Consider the following 24,586-nt stretch of genomic DNA (forward strand, 5'->3'; position numbering starts at 1 on the left):
AGGCTTTCCATAAATTCCTCATGGGTTCTTTAGGTGAATACCAAACCATTCACTCTACGCTTAAGTATCTAATGAATCACAATACTATTAAGATGATCCACCATTATCCGGTGGAAAGCAACACAGGAGCTAAATAAAAAAAATGCACCACCATCCTAGTGATTCTCCATACCCTTTAGCTGTGGATTCTCAGCACAGTGTTTTCTACCACAGAAGAGTGCCGTCAACTTAGCCTTTTCACCCTGCATTTGAACTGAGCCTTCACTGCCTCCATTTGACATAGGTTTACTCCATGTCAATATGTGCATATGGCACTTTTCATCACCGAGATCTATTTTTGCAGTCTAAAAGCTGGCTGCAAATTGCAACAATCAGAAAAACATACTGGGTTTGATCACATTTTCTTATAAATGTGTTGAAAGGTTAAGCGCTCCTTTTCTCCAGAAAAATAAAATAAACCTGATAAAGAGTTTAAACATGGCTAAATACCTGTCATACAAAACCTTCAAACACAGGGTATGAGAGGCCAAATACAATGCAAATAACTTCTGCAAGGCTGTGTAAAAGCAAATATGGGGCAAGTGCCCATAAAGACAACGCACTTCCCTGGTTCTGTTGGTGGGTACACTCAAAAGCTATTGCTTTTTAACAAGGGCTGTTGATTCTTTAGGGCCTGGAAACCTATAGTAAGGTCTATATAGTCCTCAGCTCCTCTGAGGAAGCACGTAAGTATTAATCCCAAAGAGCCGAGTGACAGGAAAACAATAGGACAATCTCTTATAGTGGAAAGAAAGACTCAGGGAGGAACAGGCCAGAAGACACCAAAGCTGTGTGAGTCATCAACTAATTTAACCTATAGACACTAGACTCATTAGGAAGAGACTGGCAGGATTTCTCAAGACAGTATGCTACTTAAGCATGAGCTCTTCACCATTACTAGTTAAAAATCTCACAGGTTTCCTATGAGCATTGAATAAGGTTAATGACAACACAGAAAACCTTTGAAATGGTGACAGAAATATAGGCCTCCCAACAGAGAAAAAAAAATGACCTGTGTAAAACTACCAAGTCAGGAAATTTGATATTGAAAGGGAACCAGCCTAATAAAATAAATCAGGTGATAGTTACTAAGTAACTGCGTCAGGATAAAGGGCAAAAAAAACCCTCAAGGCATTATATCCAACTAACTGTACAGATAGAATGAACTGCATTGCAGGTCACTCAGATATGTTTGTGCAAGGTAACTGGACTATTAGCTTCACTATGATAAACCACACTTCAAATATATTTAACTTCTGAATCCCAGAGCACAATGCTACCTTGACAGCATATTTTCATCTGGTTATAACCATGACTCTGCTATTCCTATACACACTTTCCACTAGATACTTGAATAAGACTATTAAAAAATAAGAAACTGGTATTCAATTTGCCTACTTGAAAGCTTATGTAAATGAGCGTTCATAAATAGGGCATGAAAGCAATATATAAATTAAAAGAAAAAACTTGCTCTAACATAGTAGTGCTGTTTTGACAACTTCTGGTTAACAGAGGCCATGTCAGAGCACACTTAACCTCACATGATTCCTCTCCTGTGAGTCCTCCCCATATGACAACTTGTGCATCTCACTCCAACCATTTAGCTAAGTCTGAAAATTTACAAATATGGGGGACTGTATGTTGTAGGAAAGTTCAAGCTTTTTTTCTTTAGACATTTCTTCCTTATTTAAGGCTAAAGCACGTTGAAAGAAATCATTACTGGGAGGCAGTAACCAAACTGCAAAGTGCTGGAGTTCACTTATTGCCTAGCTAGGGTTTTACATCAACAGCATGCATATACCATAAGCATACGGTAAGTCAAAACTTTTTAATAAATACTTCATTCTTGTATTACAAATACCTATTTAAGAACACACAGCAATTTTTAGAAAATGGTAGAAGGGTCAGGTACTAAGCCTCAATCTGAACTGTGCTGGAAAGATAGCTACTATATTCTCAGAAATTTTAGTGAGTTACGTCACCCTTCACAGACTTGTCTAAATTGCTGGTTAGCTTTATCCTTCACCTCCAAAAAGTTGTCCATACTCAATGACAGGATTGATAGCATTTTGGCTGCTGTTGAATTGTTTTATTTGCCATCCCATTTTCTTAAAAAATTACATGAAGTCAAAAGAAAATGTTTTCAGTGAAACTGAATTAGTTGCACAACTCTAAAATCCTAAAGTATTTATTCACATATAACAGTAGTTAATCAGCTCAAAAACTCTCCGCTTTATTATGTGCTTGTCAGAATAAATGATAATGCCAAGTGGCTGGCAGAATAACGAACAACTGCCATGATAAATGGATCGTCACACAAAGCTATCTGGAATACAACAGTGATGACAAGAGCAACACTTAGAGCTACACCTACAGTTTCTCTTTCTCCATTTTTCTTCATGCGTTGAACAATTTCTTTCCATCCCAAATTTAGTTGGCTGGAACAGAGGTGGAACAAAGAGCGGCTAAATTCCTAACAGAAGCACAGTACAACTCCACTGTAATCAACAGATAATTGTACAGGCATGCCACAGATGAATTAGCCCTTCGTGCAAAGAATTTAGCATGCACTGTTAATATGGTCGCTTATTTCACAATTAAGTTTGTCTTCTGATGGAGATCTACTACCTACCTATTCTGTTAGCACATTCTCCTTCCTGTTGCTTCACACACTTTGTAAAACTAAAGGAAGACGATTACAAGTAGGTATTGTTGCTTTACTACACTAAGGTCAAAAATAATTCCAAATTCAGTTCCCAAATGCATTCAAGCTGATCAAAGCAGGTTTTAAAACAGAGCTCCAAGAGCACAACTCCAGTTCATATTTAACCACAAAGCAGAGAAAACTATGAAAAGAAAATTTAATTGAGCTCCCAACTTCTAGATCTTTACATAGTCAGAAAAGGGACACTACAGTCCCCAGCCTGGAAACCATCACTTAAATAAACAGTCCCCTTTTATACCAGTACCACAATGAGCAGATAAGGCTATTCAGTTAAATAACCATTACACATACTTTGAAGACACTGTCCCGTAGGGTACAAAGATCCAAAGTGAGAAAAATATCCAGGAGGCTTAACATATTGAGTGTGACATTCACCCCACTTCCTTGAGTAAATTACATTTACAGTTTCTACATTATTTACAGCATAAACACAACACTGGGATCTAGAGATCATACTAAGAGTTGCAGGAGAGGGAGTACAGAGGAACAAGGAAAAAAAATATGTCACTTGTACCTGCAGGTACATTTAAGGTTGGAGCAGGCATGTAGGAAGAAAAGTGAAAGACTAGCCCAAAATATCTCCATTACAATGGGCTATTCCCCTCACCCTGAGTTAGCCTTTGTTATACACTAACAGGATTCCTGGTATTCACAAGTGAAGTAAACGATGTAAGACATCTACCATCTAAAAGATTGGTAATGCCTTCTGTAACTCCTGTCAGCTTTACTAAGCTCCAAAACAGTATAAGATTACAGTGAGAGAAAACAGATTCAGGTCAGCTACCCTGAACACAAAAGCTGTACTTGCAGTATGGGTAACTGAAAAAACCAATTGCCCATGAATTCTTGGTGAACCAAAAGCAATTAGATTTTACAAAAAAAGGAAGCAGTTCAAAATGTTTTCTTTAAAAGTATAGCATAGACACTATTTCCTTTACTTCAGTACAAGTGATGCACACCATCAGAATCTCTCAAACATCTTAAAAAGAAGATCAGCCACTTTTATTCCAGGTAGCCACAAAATATATTTGGCCTTTTCAACTTCCGTTGTACTTAGATGATGTTATTGGAAAGTACCTGAAGAAGCAGAAAACAGTTTTGAAATAATTGGATCTAAAGTTTAAGTCACAACTTCTCGATATGAAAGCAGTGAGGATAGAAGAAAAATGAACACGGAAAAGGAAGAATGATTGAGACACACAAAAGAGAGAATCACAGGGCTAGCACCTCCAGAGAAGGTCTCATCTGTAGCCACCTCATCCTCTGCAGCAGAGGTGACAAAGCAGAAATGGCAGATGTCTTCTAGACAAAGAAAAGCGGCATTTTCTGTAAGCAGTGTAATTCAGTGCTTCATTATTATTATTAAGGGGAAGAAAGGAGGGCACCCAAGAACAGTCTTAAGAAATGCCATGGGAGGCTCAGCTTTGAAGCCCTCAAGTCTAGAATTTGACTGGTTATTGTAGCTTTTCCTGTGCCCAACAAAACATTCCATAAACACTACCTGTTTTCAGAGAATGGCAAGGCTTATGGTACAGAAAGCAAGGACTCAGAGTATTCAGAATCATTACTCATCACAAAATTTATGAGAGCATGGGAATTATTTCTATGAAGTGACTGTTATCCGTGATTCTGGAAAATGACAGCAGGTAAAGTCTGAGCTGAGTTTAAAATCTGCTCCATGGTTCAGGACTGCAGTTGGTTTTGTGCTGTAGAGTCAGTCATTTTAGAGTTGCTAGGAAGCCTTTCTGAGCAGAAGGAATGTAAGTAGGAATACTTAAACTAGCTTTGCCCAATTAATGTGTTGAATTTTGTATTAATGAGTTCTGGGATTTTTTTTCTTCTATAGTTAACTTCTAGACTGATCATTACCTACAAGTAATATCAGCCTTAACCTTATAGCCCAACTTTCAGATATTAAAGAATGCTACAGTATACACACCCATCTTACCATTGAAATAATGCCTAAACTGCTGGGAGTAAGATGGCAAGTTTTCCAAACAGCTGCTAGGGCAAATCCTTGTGCTACAGAAGACACCATGGGGTCTGTATACATACACAGAGTAGTTCACCTTTGCTTTTTAATGTCTTCTCCAGAAGACACGCTGACATTCAAGTAATCTGATGATGGGGCAGATTTGACCTCCTGGACAGAGAAACTGTAGGAACTAACAGTTTCAGATGTAAAAGGCATGTCACGCTAAATAGTACAAATACAGCCAAGCTTGAAACTAGGCATATAATCAGCATCAAACTTGGAATTTCCACAACATTTACACACAGTTCTCATTTCAATCTGACTTGGAAAATATTTAAAATTCCCTATGGAGGTTGTAGCTTCTAGTTTTACTTTCGAGATTTAAATTCACTTTAAAATATGAAATTTTCCATTCCATAAGAACTGAAAAATAAAGAATGAAAATAGCACTTCAGTAGCCACGTGGTAGTCTATTACTGACGTATCATTGATTAAAATAACAAATACAGTGAAACTTTAAGGTGCCTTTAATAAATGTTTAGCCTTCTCCCATTCCTATTCTCCCTCCCCATGTTTCAGGCAGGGATAGCGCTTACTTCAAAAGTAGTACAGAAATACAATAAAAGCCAGTAAGTATTATTTCCTTTCTAACTTCCTTAGCCACATGTTAATCACACAACTGATGCTTAGCCTAGGCTGCTGAGCATTACAGAAGTCACTCATAATACAAAACATGCACGCACAGACATTGCTGTTCAATATGTTCAGTGATTAGACACTATAGGACTTTCATTTGTGAATAGTCTCATATTTGGGGTGGAAACACAGAATAAAACACTGCATGCCTGACATATCTGAGCAAAAGCCAGACAGACAAAAACCAAACCTCATACTGCAACCTCCCTGGGGAAATCTTTGTTCATTTTAATACTTGTTCAGTCAGCTGTCTCTGTGAATGACAAGGTTTTATCTCTAATGTGAATGGCTTTGAAGGCTACTTGCATTATCCATTCTTCAGCAGCTGCTGCTGAAACCACAGGGTTGCAAACTTATAATTAAATCCAGCTGCCACTACTGTGAGTTCAGTTATATCAAAGTGAGCAGTAATGCCTTGTGGTTGCTGGCAAGATTCTGTCTCCATTTCTAGACAATGTAATTAACTCTTTTGCCCCTTTTAGATGAAATAAATACCAGCACTGAAGAATGCTGTTATATGACTGTAAAATACTATTTATATAGAGGAATTCTGTTGTAGTCATTACACCTGAGAAAAATTTCTAGGTGGATGATGACTAACAACGAATGGCTGTTTCCTTAAAAGCACTGAAAAGATGCCCAAGGAGATACAAGCCCCAGGATGGAAGGAATTGCCTGTAGGAAAGGAGGCATGAGAGGACAGACATTAACAGATTTACTCTTTAGCCTTAACACAACCTCTAGAAGAAAGCAAATAAAGATTCCTCTCAAGCAAAAAAAAGCTTGAGAGAAACGCAGGTATGGGCTGAAAAGGAACCAGAAAAGGAGTCAACAGGCCTGCCTTTGATTCTAAGATCATTTCTTAAAGGCCACTGTCCACTTCTTTAGTCAGACTTAGAGATAAAGTGCCTACTGAATGCATATGCACACTTCTAGAGGTATACATTTTTCTTTTACAGTCAAAAACTGTTCACAACCATGTGTCAGTGTTTAGGCAGGCAAAAATAATTAGCTACCTATATTTGATTTTCTCAGTCATCACCTTTGAAGTGCTGCTTAGGAAAGCCTCATTTCCTCACTTTTCTTAGAAATGTTGCAATGACAATGCCTCAAAAACATTCCATGGGAGTAAAAGCCATCAGCAACAATATTCTAGACTAATGTCACTGAAGTAGAAAGCAACAGTCAGCTGAGCTTTGTTTGTGAAGATTTCTCTTATTATTTGTCCCTCTTTGGAAACATACGACAGTCCAACTACTTCTGGGGATGGGTGAGAATGCACAACAGAAAAGAGAAGTGCCGGACCTCCAACTACAAGCACACGAAGGTTAAAGAAAGGAGAGAATTATTTGTTGCGAGGAGAATGAGAGGCATAACAACCATCTCAAAATTCACTCTACAGGCTTCCCAAAATAAATCAATAAATATTAAAAAAATTTCTGCCAAATCAGTTAAAACTTTAGGTTATCTGAATTATTTTTTAATTTAGGGGTTGCATACAAAGCTACATAAAGTCTGTATGAACTGGGTGCTGGTAGATGTCTAGCCATCAATATATTATGACAGGCTGTTTTAACTCACCTGTATAACCCCACCTAACTGATTGTGATCTAGGTCAGAAACCTCTGCACTGCGCTGAAGCAGGCACGCTCAATACCCACATAAACTTGCCCATGGTCACAGAGACTGGCAGGAGTCATGAAGTAGAGTCAGGATGTTTCTAGAGCCTCGAGGGCTGCTCACTTACCTTTTGATGGGGAAGAAAATGTACCTGCAAGCATCTTTGCACAACATTCATCTTTTACTATGGTTTGCTACCATATTTCCTGAACCAACATCAAATAGATGTTAGCAGCTAGAAAGCAAGTTTTCTTCCGTTTTTTACTTTTTGCAACGAGTTCAAAGTAAACAGCCTTTTGTACCGAAGATAAGGGTGAATTTGCTCTCAAGTGGTTATTCTTAGGTTCATCTACTTTTGACATTTGTTTGCTATTTCACTACTGCCATCTGTCTAGCTGCCTCTTTGTACTAATGGCTGTGAAGCCCTGGCACCAAAGAGCATTTCAGCAAGATGGGCTGATTATTATATCCCGTCATATCTAGGTGAGAACGAGTCATGATTTTTCTATCAGTGTTTCACCATTCCCATTTTAAAACGACAACGCTTTTATTCCTCCTAGCTTTTTAGTGGCTACTTTAAAGGGCTTATCTGCAGAGGTTCATAATTTACCAACGCTTAAAGGTGTTTCAATAGATTACACTGCCAAAGACTAGACGTGCATGAAGAGGGAAGTGAATGCAGGGGGAAGGGCAAGAAGAAAGAACAGAAAGGTTGGAGGAAGCCATACTTCAGGGTTTTTTTAATCCTTCACAGGATCTTGCTTGCAACTAAAGTCATCTCTGAATCAACTGCTAGCCATCATTAGAACAGAATGTAATTTTATCTTAACCATAACTTTTTCTTGAGATTACAGATACAGCTGGACCTTCTGCACTACATTTGTCTTTGCAAGTCTCTGCACCAAAGAACAGGAAACTCATCTTTCTCATGAGTTTCTAATCAGCTCCAGCTCTGTGACATTTTATATTTAGATCCAATGTTATATCTGTATTCATTTGTGACGATGTATCTACAATTTAATATGCAAATTATAATGTGTTTTACATGTCAGAATATCTACCAGTTGCCATCAAAGTGCAGAATACAGGAGACAGCAGAGAAAGGTATAATACCATGAGACCAAACCTAAAAGGCATTATTCAATGACAGCAGATAACTATTTTGCTAGACTTGCACATAGGGATTGACACTGTACATTAGAAAGATTTTTTTTTATTATTATTATTACTTAAATGGGGGGTGTCCCTCTTAAAAGAGGTGTGGGGGAAATCATGCAGTACATTTGTTTCTCAGATCTTCAAGGCAATTAGATCACTGAAGCGCTGAAGGTCTCCAACTATCCAGCAAAACCAGAATCTGATAAAAACTTACATTAAAAGGCTATACCATGGTTAAAATTTCTTTAAAGTTGATAAACTAATTATGGATTGAAGGAATAAGACACGAGTGTCTTTCCCTTTTTACTACAATTAAGACAGAATGAAATCGATAGGTTTGAAGCAGTGTACGACACAGGGGAAAAAAAACAATCAATTCAGTTCACTAACCATAAATAACTGCTCTGATTAATATACTAATTTTAAACACCAAAGGTCTGCTGGCATACTTTCTTGTGCAAATACTTTAGATTAACCACAAAATTGCCTAAAGCATTTGTTTCATATAAAATTCTTTATTAGCTTAATTTTCATCCAAATCTCCAACTGAAATAGGACTTAAAATACCCAAATAGCTAAAATAAGTTAAACACAGGAGATGTTTCAAATGCCTGTTGGGTGTGGAACACAACACTGAAAAATAACTAGTAATAGCCTTCGAAACAGTTTTAAAGAAACTGAAATCTTCAATGTTAGAAAAGAATCACAACAGATAAATACCACATTCTCTAATCACTTCATCTAAATCAAGGACTTCTGCATTTGTAATATAACCAATTTATATTAAGTTTGTTTAAAACCCAGACTGCTTACTACTTCATTGAATTGAACCAATCTGCTTTAGACCTGGCTGAGATGTCAGTAGTGACTACTTCTTTAACACATCAAGCATTAATTGCTGGCCACAAACAACCTGCCATATAAGAAGTAAAGGCAGTAAAGCACCATCATACAAAAATGCCTTATGCTGCTCTTCTGTGGTTCACACATTACAAACAAAAAGAAAGTGCCACTGTCTGTTCTTAACTCCTGATTACATGAAACATCAACGTGCCTTGTTAACAGTGCTTGTTGCTTAAAACACATTCACATTTTCAAATTCTACTACTTGAAATGGTTTTGGATACTCCAGTACAACATCCCTGTTATTATAATACTTTGACAAGCACTAGAGAGATGCTTATTACCACAGGCCCTAATGCAGGCACGAGAGACTGCACGACTTCAGTGCTTTAGCACATACCATCCAACAGGATGCTCTCAAGCTGTTAAGAACTCACACGACATCAGTGCTCCTTTTACTGCCTTAAGAAGCAAAACCATCTACACCTTCATATTTGCTGTCAGCCAGTGCTGCTTAGCCACAAGAACAGGAGAGTATGGTAGCCAAAGAAAAAGGTGTAGGTCTAATTTTTAATTTTCTCCTGGCAGCTGAAAAGGAGCAGAGGGAGAACAGGAGGCTAGGTACCAATATGAGCAGAGGATGGTCCTGAGGTTTCTATTTGCCAGAGGACAGGTAGCTTTCTATCTGGAGAAGCCCAATCGGTTACCTCTGCTTCCCTTGCCATGACTGGCTTGCTAGCAATCCACTAGCGAGAGAGTCACTTGGAGCAAGAGCATAACCATGCCAGGGCCAAAAAGACTGATAACCTTAGATTATGTGCACTAAACTAGAGCTATCTGAACAAAAATTAGCTTTTTGCCATCCTCTTCCACTTTCTCTATGGGCTAATGCAGAATTATGATTTATTTTCTTGCATGTTACACATTTTCATCTTAAAAATCTCACCATTAGTAAAACTGCACAGAAAGAATTCATAGCCAAGATACGTAAACAAAACATCAGAACTCCTGACAATAACCAGCATCTTGCTAGAAGGAGCACTGTGTAAGCACATTAAGAATTAATGTTTCAGTATTTATGAGGGTAGATTACCTAGTTACACTAGGAAACCAAGAAACCATGAAAACTAAAGACATTTATATGGGTAACTGAACCATGGAAGTTTTAAGCTTGCGATTTGCACTTTGCTATAAAGAATGAAAGTCTGTAGCACTGTTTCATGCATATATACCACCCTGTAAGGCTTGTCTAGGTCTTCAGTCTCAAAGGAAAAAAATATGAATCTCTCCAAGGGACCAGAATGGCAAACAGGATATGAAACTTCTGCTTAATCAAATAACTCTTTGCAGAAAGAAATATTTCATGGAGGAAAACATACGGAAGGTCTTTTTTATAGTGAATTAGAAATTATATTTGTTTGCAAGATCCATCAGACTTCATGCCGTTTTAATCAACAGTTTCCAAAAGAACACTTTTGTTTTAAGGATTTCTGTACCATAAACTCTGATCTATCTGGACTAGTAGGTGCTGACATTTTCGTTTACTGGAATCTTTACATAGTTCAATATCTTAATAGTGTGTGACCAGAGTTAAGGAAGAGATTGACAGGTAGTCAATGAACTGATGAATATCTATCTCATGAGCATTTCATTTTAGCTACCCATGCAGTGTGCATTTTGCCTTTACGTACACATTCCAATGCTATTATCTTACACTTAATTACTTAGGTCTCAAAGCACTTTACAAAAGAACGAGCTATCATTATCAACATTCCATATACAAAGAAATGGAAGCATAGTGGTATCATTTGCTAAAAGTTATTGAACTGATATCCAAGGTCAGTGGCAGGTGAAAAACAAAGCTCTTATCTCAAATATCAGGCAAGAATTGTATTCAGCAGACCACAAGTCCTCTCAAGCTGTGGCAAATGCTTCCCAAGTACATAAACTTTAGCAATCTACATCAGGCAGTGTAAAAGAATTTAAAATTCAACTTGGGTTACAACAAGCGCTACAGTTTAAAATTTAAATATATTGACACTTAACATCGTGTTCTGCTTTCTTCAATTGCAGAAGCCAAGACGGCAAACATGTCATCATAAGATGACTTTCCTGACAAGTCTGCCCTGGTCATTCCTCACCTAGTTTTAAACACCCTCTGAAAGCACCCGTCTCCCCAGAGATGTTCAGTTATACCATCATTGTTATGGTAGTCTCTTGCAAAACCTTTGAAATGCTAGGATTTTGTTTTAGTCATGAAATTATAAAGCCTATTCAGTTCTCACTCTTGCTTTTACTTTAAGTATTAAAAGCAGCAGAAGGCACTTGGTAAAACCAGAATTAACTTGATAATTGATGACAATCAAAACTCGCTCATCATTTTGCACTGAGCAGTTTTACATCATGAGGAATAAAGTAACCCTTGTTTGTAGAATCTGGAATGTTTTCACTAGCTGCATGTTCAAGTACAAGTCCCAGGGCTGAATTAAACAAGCAAAATGAAGTTCACTTACTTCCATGTCCAGCTCAGGTGGCTAGCAGGCCTTGAAAAAAGTTAACAGGACAACTGGCAAATACCAACAAAACTAGCACTGCACCAGTTTATTCCTGGCAATCAGTTCTACCATTACTCTTTTTTGGTACAAGTTTTCCCCCTCTTTGACTGGCTCAAGAGAAATGGGAATTTACTTCCAAACAAGTTAAAAAACTTAAAAGAAAGAAAGCTTGCAAGTTTACATTGTAATTGGTGCAAGTCTATTATTGCAAGACAAATTGCAGCAGACAATGAAAGAGACAGCTCAATCTGTTACTGAATCCTTGTAAAGGCTATATGAAGATCTTGACCATTTCACTCATAAATCTTTCTTTTAAGTTTTTATTGCTGCTTGTGTGGGTAAAATAATAAAACAATGGAGTGAAGAATAAAAGAAGTGCACTAATTCATTTTTAGTCACAATTACATCAAGTTTGTTATAGATATCATAATCCTTTCAACATCACATCAGAAATAACATCATATTACAGGCCACTAAAACACCACAGATCTCTTTAAAAAGTCATTACACACAATCATGCCAGCTGTGAATAAACATCTCTGCTACAGACCAACATGGTGCACAAGGTTGTCATAAGTCATCCTCAATAATCTGGCACAAACTTTCTGCAGGACAGACCAGAACAAACCACATCACAATTTGATTCCCATGAGGCTAACCTACTTATAAAACTTACAGGCAAATATAAAAAAATATCCAGATCAGGATACTCTTAAGCACCGTGTTCCTGGTTTTTTAGATTATTACTTTTCATAATACTTTCTGTTCTAGTGTCTGAATTGTAGTGCCCAGCAGGAAGATCATGAGCCACTGCACAAGTCAGACTTTAGAATTAGCTGTCAACACTGAATGACAGAAACAAAAGATAAGCAAAGAGCTTGGAGAAGAGAAGACAAAACTGAACAAATGCAAGAATTTTGTTCAAATGAGTGTAAGTACAGTTATGAAATGCCCATGGTTCCTCCTCTGTCCAGAGACTGATGGAGGCAACAAGATGAAGTGACAGAAAACAAGACTACAACCAAAGATGACTAATGAGCAGCTTTCTGTCAGCAGTTGCTGGTTTCCAGTTAGTCTCTTCCCCTGTAAGGCCCCTAAGAGGGCTACCTGAACACTCCTGCTGAATCAACAATTGAGGGATGCAGCAGAGGTACAGGAAGCACGTCTCTGTACCAAAGACTGTCCACTAAAAGCTTCACATATCACAGTTTAATATTTTCCACTAACACTTAAGAGCTCATGTTCAAAAAACAAAGCATGGTTTTCCTGGCATTCATCTGTTCCACCAAATCCTCAAAGCACAGAAGAGATAGAAGAGATTCTTTTTCCTTCAGGTGAAGTGTTGGAAGTACATCAGTTCATTTTAGAGTAAAGTTGCACATGCAGATAGGGAGGAGGGGACATAAGTTTAAAACCACAGTATATTACCATTAAGTAATGCAGTCAAATTAAATTTAAGCTACTTAAACAGCAATATTCTAACACCAGGCAGAAAAACAGAGGCTATAGCTGCTAGGTCTACAGTACATTTTCTTTAGTTTCACTTGCAATGAATTGATACAAAAGTGGCAAGCAGCTGACTGGAGATGTCCGGGACTGTTAAGAAGTCTTACACTCTAAATTACCTTGCTTTTGTTCGGCAAGTGAATTGTCCATAACATTCTTTCTGAAAGCAGTTTTTTCCCTGCAGAATTTAATTTATAAACCCACTCCTGCCAGGCTGTGATAGCAGCTACTGTACAGACCTGAAAATGATGACTATTGAAATTCCATTGAAACCCGAGGAATCAATAGAAACCAGACAAACCACCAAGATAAAGTTACACCCAACTGCAAAGACCAAGAACTGCAGGATATCTCACACTTGTTTTTACAGCATCTGCAGTCACCAACCTTGAAATAGAGACCGCACAATCTCATTTCAGTTTAAAAATACAACCTGTGCTATCCACATGTTGCACATACATAATCTGCCTGTCTGAAATGCCTTAGTGCCGTAGGTCTTCCCAGGCAACAGAAGACTCAAAAGACTAGTGAAGACAGTTAAGAATTTGCTGAGGCTTATATTGCATTTCATAAAAGCTTATTATAAAGGCTCCTTAGGGAACCTGATCCTGCTTACCTTGAAGCAGCAGCTCTGCTGTAAGTCAGTAACAAAGCAACGTGCATTGATGTCACATTGGTTCATATCAAGTTACAGATACAAACTTATCATTTCTATAGGCAGTAAAGAAATACACAATTGCAGCATCTCCCTTGGACTACCCTTACCTGAACTAATTTTGTCTGAAGGCAAATGTTGGCACGCTGTGGTCTGATAGCAGAAGTCTTATTGTAATGAGCTACATTTTATTTAAATGCTTGCTTATAAATGAAAAATGTTATCTACGACCAGGCTTCAATGAAAACCACCCTTTTGCAATGCTTGCTGACTTTTTTGCATTTCCCACTTACCGTGCCAGCTGCAGCTCCAGCTGCTTTATTATCTTCACTGAGGGAGGCTCCTACCCCCACAGACAGTTGTTTTGGTGCAGTGAGCCCACACAAGACCCAGTCCATCATAAAAGCCAAAATATGACAGAGGTTACAAAGTAAGCATGATACAAGCCATGTATCAAGTAAAGAGCTTAGCCTTTCAGCTCTTAAGGGGATTGTTGTAAACAGTTGTTACATGCCTTCTCACTTAATGATGAACAAGGCAGGTGGGTACGCGAACATATTACAATTTAAAAGCAAGAAACCAAAATATTCAAAAATCAGCCTTTCTTTGAACTAAACGCGTTTCACTTCAGCTGAACAGGAAATTGTAATTTGTCTAATACAAAAGAAATCCTCTGTCCCAGTCACAGCCTACTCTGAAGGAAAGACTTTTTCCCCTCCTTAAGAAACCAAATAGATGCAGTTCCATAAATTCAGAGAGCTTCATGCAGTATACAATGGTCTTATTTTACATAAATTACAAGACAAGCCATTGTGGGTTTATCAGATTGTGAAGCAGCACAAAAGAGGTTCCCATTGAGAGTGGGTGATAGTCTAAGTAGCATAGAATTTAGCCTGTAATATCCCAGAACAAAGTTATCGCAGTGAAAGACTGTTACACAAATTATTTCAAGGACACCAGGAAATACTTGGTAGCAATCTGTAAAAACAGCTTCCCTGCTTTCAGAGGCACCAAATGAAATCCCATGAATAAATACATTTGGTTCCTTTGCTACAGCCCTTACCCACAACCCAACCTGTTTTTGACTCAGAATTTACGCTCACAAGGGTAAAAGCAATGCTGAGAAATTTAGCAGGAGTGCCACAACCACAGACATGTTCAGAAGCAATTGAAAAATACTCCACTAAACATCACTGCAGATATTTAATGGCATTATCCACTACAGAAGCTCATCTGATATCAATCAAATTAAATTTTCACCTTATTTTGTTAAAATTAAATACTAAAAGATGCAAGTTCTGGAAGATAAGAGAATAACCAAATAACAAGTTGAAGCGCAACATATGCAACTTTAATTTTAAGTCAACATTTTTAAAATATTCATGTCTTCACAAATATTGTTAAACATGCACTTTACCCAAACACCTGATGCATTTGAGAGAATTTACATTGGACTCACCATATTGGCAGCGAGGGCCGTGAAATCCTGCAGGACACTGGCACATCTGGGATCCTGCTTCAGAACATTTCCCTCCATTGAAGCAAGTGCCAACAGTACACAGCACTAGTACACAAACAGAATGAAACAGGAGGGAGGTTGTTGGTTTTGTGCCAAGAATCCTCCAGAATTGGCTCTTCTTGTTACAGCCCTGCTGTAATAGGGACTTCCAAACAAGAAATTCAGCTTTTTATTTAAATAGAAAGGTTAGACTGCAATAGAACTTGTCATCATGGGTGTAACTACCATGTTAATAAGGAGAAATAGAACTTCAATAAAAATAAGACTAAGATAATGCAGTTGAATCTAAAGATGCTTCAGAGGCAGAAGACAGTTTCTCAGGACTCTAAACGCTACCTGAATCCAGAATGGAAGAAGAGATGAACTGAGGGAGAATACTACAGGAATCGTTAAGAAACACAGGTGTACTAAAAAATGTTATACACATTTAAGGTAATTACAACACTTCCCTTCCTCCAACAGAACATTATTTGTAGACAGTACGTTAAATTCCACATACTTGAGCCACACTTGCAATGAGTACCAGATATAAAAGAATAATTCAACCATTTTGGTCCCTTGAAGAATTAAAAAAATCTGCACCAGTCTTTCAGCAAGAAAATTTTATATTACCACTGGTGCATCAAATACATTAAATTACAGGTTGTAAACATATCTTTGACTTCTTACCACAAAAGAGGTGCACACTAAATAGATTGAGGCTGAAACTAACATGAATGCCTCTCAAGGGCTTTTTTGTGGGGTTTTTGTTTGTTTGTTTTTTGGTTTGGGTTTTTTTTTTTAACTACAGAGACAATCATGAAGGCAGTCTCTTTGAATGCATCCCTCATTCTGGTATGCAGATTAATTACATAGTAACAGATGCTAACGTTCATACAGAAGATACAATTACTGACAAAACAGTAACAAACCTAAACAGTGAATAAATTGCTATCTTCTACTCATATCTTGTAAGCAGTGGCTAAAATGGTTCCTTATTAAATACCACCTATTAGGAAAACATCCCATCGTGATTAGAAATTACTGATAGGAACAGGTTCTCATCAGGTGGAGAACCATAGAGTAGAAATGTATTTGCTTCAATGGCAATAGCAGGAGTGAAAAAGCCAAAACCAATCAGACTCCGTGATGAGCACTACATCCAAGAAATGAGTGTCTTACGGCAGATTCCTCTGAATAATTTGGGTGACAGCAATAAATTTGATTGGCCTGTCAAGGCCAGGCTGGTACAGAAATGCTGCAACAACTCTAATCAGAAATTCAGTTTCCACTGCTCAGATTAGACATACTCAGTACTTTTACATTTAAAAATACAGCTTCTGTATTATTAAAAGAAATTTCTTTCCACAATAATTACCTCTTTACAGCAGGAAATCCCAGTTACATATAGCAAGAAACAAAATCCATCTTTCTAGAAGCAAGCATTTGTAGGAAAAAGTAAAGTCTAAGGATATCATCTCTCTTGGTTTGTCAGCTTTGCCGTCAACTTACGTTGCAAACAGCCAGGCTCATTGTCATGTTGGACCCATCCAGGGCAGCACTTATAGACAGTCACACGTTCCATTCGGTACACCTGCTTGTAAACTGTATAGTACCCAGACCTTTGAAGAGAGTAAGTTTAAGAGAACAATCACAAGTTCTATTCAGTTTATTCACATCTCATCAGTAACAAATTGTACTCATGCATCTTATTTACCACACATTTCTTCAGCCCCTGTCAGTAGTTCTTGTTAAAAATGAAGCAAATGCATCCTGATAACATCCAATAGCTCTAATATATACGATGTCCACACTTTCTGATGAATTTGTATTCAGGCTAGTCAAAGATGACTAACTGTTTTGCAATCAGTTTTGGTTTTAGTTATCAGCCGAGGCAGATCTCCCATCAGGTCTATGCATATCACAGAAGAAAGTTCAATTTCTCACATGACATGACTTGAACTGAAACAGAACCATTTTCTGATCATGTAAAAATGTGGTCTAAAGCCAGCCAAGAAGTTCATGACACACCCAAAACTGAGAAAAGTTGCATTTTCTACTCAGTAATAGCAGAGTCACAGTGGGACATGATAGATCCATAACTAAGTCACACATATTTCAGAAGATTAAATGGTTTACAACTACCCTCTCAAAAAAGAGACAAAAAAAGAATTAAAGAATTTGCAAAGCTTAGTAACAGAATTCATTTATAACTACCGATAATATATTACCTTCTCTCATAGCCCATACACCACCTCCTCCCTGTGCAACCTTGCTTCCACATCTTGACCACACGACTAAAGGCTTGAACACACGGCTGCTGGTGTCCTACCAGTGCCAACTCAAACACCGGACAGACATTTGGCCTTGAGGGAAAGAAAAAGATACACTTTTCTTACTTCTAACAATATTTAGAAGTCTAGGGAAATAAATATAAAATTATGCTATGTATAACAGTTAATAACAGTTTGAAAGAGATTTTATGTTGCTATTAAAATATACTGTAGCTCTATGACTTTTTTACCTTGAAGTGATCAAACAGGTCTCTTGCAAGAAAATACAGTATCCATAGACATCTGACAAAGCACGATCCAATGATTTCAGAACAGCAAATGGTCCACAGACATTAATGGAGCCAAGATTTCATTAATGTATTAGTTGTACAAGTCACAAGTAAACACATTCCTGATGGTAATTTTCAGATGAATGGCCCAGCTAGAAATACATGATTGCACTTTGTTCCCAGAAAATCAAAGCAAAGTGTTGGAGCAGGATTTAACTGATAACTCGGCAGATGCTTTTGCCATCTCTTGATGACACCAGCCTACAGTGATCCTTCCAATGAGGCGTTGCCTGACAAAGGCTGGTGCCTCACAAGCTGAGAGACAGATGACCAAGGTGAGGGAAGCAGAGAGGTTCTGCCCACATTGTGGTCTTGTACATGCAACAGCCCTTATTTCAGCTGTTATGCTAGGGTGGGAATCAAAGGCTTGACAGCTACAGGCATTGATCCCACAGCTCAAGCCTACTGAACAGCCAGCTTCCATATAGGCACAATAAAACCACAGCACCTGCCTTAGTACATAAACTGAACAAAACATACAATGACACTCAGGCTCCACAGAAATCAACAGGAGCTTTCCCATTGATTCAAGGGCAGATAACGTTTATCTAAACTATTGCGATGGGAAATGTATATTCTGTAAGATTCTCCGCTTTGCTCTCAGTCTCCTCAGGGAAGCAGATGAAATTTGTAAGAGGAAGTATCACTGCTCTCTGATGATTATTCCTAAAATAACAAGACCAAAATAATAGTGCCACTTTGTAGGATGATACATATTCTTCATCCTGCTATCTAACCCGAGTTACAAAAATAGCAGGATTTCACGAGGTGTGGAAGGTCAAAAAAGTGACACATTGATAGTTTTGCAGAGACTCTGCCAGCCTTATTCTGGTTTCATTGCGCTGGTGCAAGGTCGGAAACACTGTGTGCCAAAAAGTAAAACATGCAGAGTCTCAGTAAAGCCACAGAGCATGGTCAGGTTGGGAGGCTGTTTTAAGACAGAAGCCTACAGTATCAAAAAAGAACTTAATTCATTTATTTTTTGTTAATAGTTTACAGATTGTTAACAAATAAATTATCAGTTCCCCAAGACAGACTGCTCTAGCTGGTGAGACTGCAAATTTAAGCCTCACTGACTAAAACACAAAGGGAAAATGGGGACATTGCATACCCACCCCAGTAAATAACAAGCAACATCCAGCAGCTGCATCACACTGGCTAGCAGACAAGTCCTTCTCCAAATTCCAGTTTGAGACCCCTCTTCAGATCAGAGAGTAACAAATAGTAAGACTGACACACTCATTTTCTCTGTCAATAGACCCAAGTATGAATGTGAGCCCGTGCTAGAAAACAAAAGGGTTTTTTACACTAACAAGATAGAGAACTGTTCTACCCCAACAGCTGCCTGGCAGTTAAAGCTATTCGTTACACTGGATATTGTCAATATCTCATTCAAGATTTACGGTGCTTTTTATCTCAGAGGCCCAAAGTACTTCATAGCTGTCTATTATGTCTGAACACCATACAAGGTAGCCTTCCTAATATGAAAGTACATCCTTCATCTGCATGTCTTCAGGTAGTTTATAAACATCATTAGATTAAACCTGAGCAGAAGAGGGAAATACTAAAAGTGTGATCATTTTTACTGCCGAGCTAAATACTTAGAGGAAGTATTACCTGCATAGACCAAAAATCACTCCACCACATTCCCAGTACTGTGCAGAAGTCTTTCAGTACTTACAGTGGCCAGCAGTCATGTAATGCACACCCAGAATGTGAAATCCAGACACGTCTCGCAGCTCCCAGGGAAAGGGGAATACTTGGGACAGCTGTGTCAGGGTAAAGAGGCTGGTCTTTCACCCAAAAAGGACTCTTCTATAGAGAAACAAATCATATTTAAAACCAATCACCTCCCTGGGAATTCTAGGTACCCTAGGTAAAAAAGGAAGTTAGGAAAACGAAGTCTACAGCTGTATGGTCTGCTTGTCTTATCTCACCATGAAATTAGTGAGAGTACAGTTTTACTATAAGACCTTATCCTAACAGCAACTAGCTTCCTGAACTAGAATGCCTGTTTCTTCCAGGCTTTGGAGGAACTGCTTATCTCCATCATTCTAAAACATGATTTTAGCAGACATCTAACTCGCATTTTTCCATATTCTTCCTCCTCCATTGCAGAGTTCATTTGTTGTATTGCTTCTTACTTCCCGTTCCTTGAGTTTGCCCTACCTGCAGTTGCCAACACCACGAAGCAACGCAAAAGACAGTAGCAGCATAGTTTCAGATTGCCTTAAATGCCTCCCAGAAACCACTCTTCCTCCACACTCCCTTGTCATCTCCATTCTTAGTAATCTTTCCCACATATGCCAGCTACCCCTTCCTCTCAAATTACCTCACCATTTAACATACTTATCTGAAGTTCAGAACAATCACTCCCAAGCCATTCTTAGTGCAAAGTCTGCTGTTTGTTTCACATCCAATTTTTGTATGCCCAAAATCTTGCCTGCTTTTTTTTCCATTACGTCAGTTGGTCTAATAAAACCCTCGCCTTACTTAGCAACCATGCCTCACTTAGCAGGCTTTTTAAAGTGACTCTCCCTCTACTGAATAGAACATCATGTACTGATAATTCATGCATATCTCCTTTTATTAGAATTGCCTAAAACTTCCCAGATAAAAGGTACATTCATATGCATCGCTCTTCCATAAATAAAAGAAGCTGATGATTATTGTAATGACATACTGAGCCCATCCTATAAATTCTTACTCGTGTGACATTACCGTGTTTCCAGGAATAGCTGTATCGACTTCTATGACATACTTAATAGCAACAAATGGCACTCACAGAACAAAACAAGCCAGCAGCATAAAGTCATGTGTTTATTAAGATTTATTTAAATTAAGTCATTCCCCCTAGATGCCCTGGGGATAATTTAAAGGCAGATATCGAAACCTCTGCTACACTGTAATTAAATTTCAACAATTACCTAACAAAATCCTCTGCCAGCAAAGCCTGAAATAAAACATGCCCTCTCCAACAATTAGCCATCTTAACAACTCCCCTCACAAACAGTTAACATATCAGTTCTTAAGCCATCTGGCTCATTGCTCTTTGATGTTATCTATAAACTTAACATCTTCTTGAACAAAACTACAGCTATTGAAAATATTTCTGTATTATGGCATTCTATTAAAACCCATCTAAGACTAACCTGAAACCTCAAGTGGATGTAATGGTATATCCAGAGGAGGAGAACTCTATTTTAATAAACTCCCATGCCCTTCGCATTCAGAAAATATTTCTTAATGGCAGTTTAAGTGTTAAGACTAGCAAAACACACAAAAATATTACGTTCTAATTTGATTGACACACCAGTCCCTTATATACTGATGCTCACTGTTAGCCAAGACTATTATTAGCCTGTCAATCTGAGTTGGGCAAGCCAGAAAGTTCTCTTTTCGTGTTTGCATTAAGACACTGCCCCTTAAACAAAGGCACCTTACACACTTCCAGCTCAAGTCTTACGAATCTAATGAACAGATAATTAGACAAACATGAAGCAAGATCGGTCCTGGCTAATCATGCAGTTGTGATGCCTGAGAATCACAGCACAACAGGAAAAGTTCAGAGAAAATTAAAAGCATCCCCAAGGTGGGATATAATTAATTCCTATGTTTAGACTTTTAAAAGTATGTATATTCATACAAAAATGCAGTCAATAAGGCACCCGTGGAGGTCTATTGAATACAAAGATGGCAAACCTGGCTCAGGAAGTCCCTGAGCCTCAAGTGAGAGGCTGAGACAGTAATTCAGGCAAAGTCTCACTACGTGCTCCCCCTTTTTCTTATTCTCCTCACTAGCCATTTGCTTTCCATTCCAGGAAGCAGCCCACAAGCTTGATGGACTCTTTTCTCACCCACCCCGCGTCTTGCAGCATTTGGACATACAGACAGCATCCTTGAAGTCCTCAAGGAGTGACTGACAACTGTGATCACTCGTCCTGAGCTGCAATGCTACATCTTCCACCTCAAGCAGTCATCACCACCACTATCACCTCAAAAGATTTCCCCCAGGAGGGGATTGCACTTTTCCCACAACTCATGACAGAGAAGAGATGATATAAACAGCATACCTATAACCTCCCAAGTGAGGTTCTCTGCAATTTTTTACTTGCCCATCATTCTGCAAGCCTGAGAAAGATGTTAGTGCAGCTACCTATTTTACATATGCTTATCCATGCATAAGTGATTTTATATAGCAATAGAGGGACTCTTATGATGAATTGTACATGGTTTTCACATGATAAAAAAAGTTACAGGTACAGGCCATCTTCTTTTGGGAACAGAGAGGCAGCTTTCTGCACACTCTTGGCACGAGTGATCCAAAATGGGCAGAGGTAAGGAGATGGGAAGACAACTGAACACACAAGAACTTAAAGGGAACAGCTCCATTTCAAAAAGTGCATCATATCTCTGTGACAGGGAATTGTCTTATTCTGCCTTGCACGTTCCTAACACCCGACTCTTTGAATGACAATTAAAGTAAATCTCTCATTCTGTCAACCTACTCTTTTATAGCTCCAATCAAGAAGGTAAAGGTAGGTAGATTTAATGGTAGTGAGAGAGCAAACACACATCAAGATATCCCTAAAGGTTTCTTTCAACAATGCAAACTTTAAACCAAAACATTAATGAATATGAAGCAAAGAATCATTTGTCTGTCTGATTTTAGGTCTTTCCACACAAACCAAGTGAGTGAATCACACCGCCTTCTATGTTAAACCAGCAGATTTTTAATATCTTCCTAAAAACAAGATGTCATAGCCTGCATTGACTCAGCTGAAGAATTTACAGCCTGAACACTATTGATCTTCCCATGAAACAGTCAATAGTTGAAACCTGTCATAAGAAGTGACTTGCTGAAATTCTGTATTTTCAAAACACTAATTAGTTGGTGCTCCTTCCTTTTATGCTGTTATTCAAAGTTTAGAAAAGCAGAGTCTATGTGCTTTCCCAGATTTAGTTTGAAAAGATCAAATGAGAACTTCTCCTAAGGAAATCAAGATTGTAGTCAGGGCTAGATTCTCCACTGCTATGATGACAACTAGTGATTTTGCTCTAGGGATACACTGACGTTGATCAGAACGGAGTTGTAAATACATTGCCACATCGGCTTTGGCTAGAAACTTCTCAGACTAGAGAAATCTCAATCTCTTCACACTTCCAACCACCCAAACAGAACATTCCTTAGCTTCTTTTATAAGAGAACTCTAAAAAGGCAGGTCAGCACCATGCAGAAACATGCTACGTTGTAGAAATCAGTAACATGGTGTTGTATGCAAACAGGATGTTGATCAGAAGTTTGCTATATCGTCTCAAGTGGAAAGGAGAGAAAAGCGAGTTTCATCTGAACAAGTCAAGTTAGGAAACAAGCCACAGAAAAGGTCCAAAGAACAAGTTAAACATTTATACAGAAAGATATAAATAAATTGTCTGTAGATATACATTCCTTAATAACAAAAATAATTCACAATGGCTCAAATGACAGAAAAGACTCGTCTTTTTTAAAACTGCCAGGCTCCCCTTTCTACCCTTAAACTATTTTAAGGCTCATTTCCTCACATTCCCCAGGTAAAATTAATCAGCACCATCAGAGACAATTGGGACATCCTGCTCTCTTGACCGCTAATCAATCCCTGCTCTCTACTGATCCTGTATCAATATTTGTGATGTTTATAAGCCCTCTGGGATATGGATTGTAAACACCAAGCTCATTTAGATTAGGTCTCATTATCACTACTGTTCTCTGGATCCATGGACAAAGGTCCACCACAGAAGACTCTCCTAACCCCACAGGTTACTAATGCACTGCTGTGTCTTATCCACATCCTCTCTCCAATTAGACAGAACAGCTAATAACATGAGAGATCTTTCAGCCTTTGTGCAGTGCATCTAGATTAAGAGCAGATCAATACGAGATGATTAATTACACTCAACTATTATAACAAGATTTTTAGTTCCTACAGCTATCAGAGTGCAGCGTCTGTTGTTTAGCTCCTATTTGACTATCCTCCTTCCTCCCCCAAGACAGAATAATCTATTTTGGTTAGGAAGAAAAGCAGAAGGTAAACATGCACATCCAGATCATTTAACTACAATTCGCCAAGTCACCTTTTCTGCATCTTAGATCAAAGAGTGATTTTTTTTTTTTTGTAATGTCAGTCCAACAACGTCCAGTTTTATAGTTTGTCCCACTGACTGACCTCTGCAGGCACTAAGGAGCATCTGCAGGATGAAGAATCAAGTAAAGCACATAGACAGGATAGCATACAACTGGTAACTTCCAATACCTGTCTTCATTCATGTTCAGTAACTGTGCACATTGCTTGTACCTACAGTACCTAAAATATTTGATTATCCTAGAGTATGGCTGTTTTGCCATGAGTCTTACTGTAAGCGAGGAAAATTCAGTACCAAAAAAAAAACCACAGTAGCAGAGACTGATATTAGCATCTTCTTAAATCCATTATTTTCTTTATTGCTAGATGCCTTCTGTGTACCTCCAGTTTTCTCCATTGGGGTTTATTTTTAAACAGGTGACAAAGAACAGCATCCAGAAGAGCGTCAGCATCATTGCCAGTGACCATGCCTGCCAAGCCTCAAACAGCACTGACAAACGCTTCTAGAATGCAAAATGCATTACAGACATTTTTAAGGACCTTTGTCACAAGGACCCAAGTCTAACATCATTAG

General features: G+C 38.3%; 1 protein-coding gene across 1 annotated transcript in view; it reads right to left on the reverse strand.

The window, feature by feature from the left end:
* Positions 1 to 17,630, reverse strand: part of LOC138724579 (multiple epidermal growth factor-like domains protein 6) — a 171,195-nt gene extending 153,565 nt beyond the window's left edge. Inside the window, 3 exon segments of the mRNA XM_069864675.1 lie at positions 15,232 to 15,336; positions 16,783 to 16,892; positions 17,502 to 17,630. Coding sequence (XP_069720776.1) covers positions 15,232 to 15,336; positions 16,783 to 16,892; positions 17,502 to 17,554 — 268 coding nt within the window. The 5' untranslated portion in view covers positions 17,555 to 17,630.
* Positions 17,631 to 24,586: the final 6,956 nt, after the last annotated feature.

Source organism: Phaenicophaeus curvirostris, chromosome 10 (assembly GCF_032191515.1).
Source record: "Phaenicophaeus curvirostris isolate KB17595 chromosome 10, BPBGC_Pcur_1.0, whole genome shotgun sequence".
NCBI lineage: Eukaryota > Metazoa > Chordata > Aves > Cuculiformes > Cuculidae > Phaenicophaeus > Phaenicophaeus curvirostris.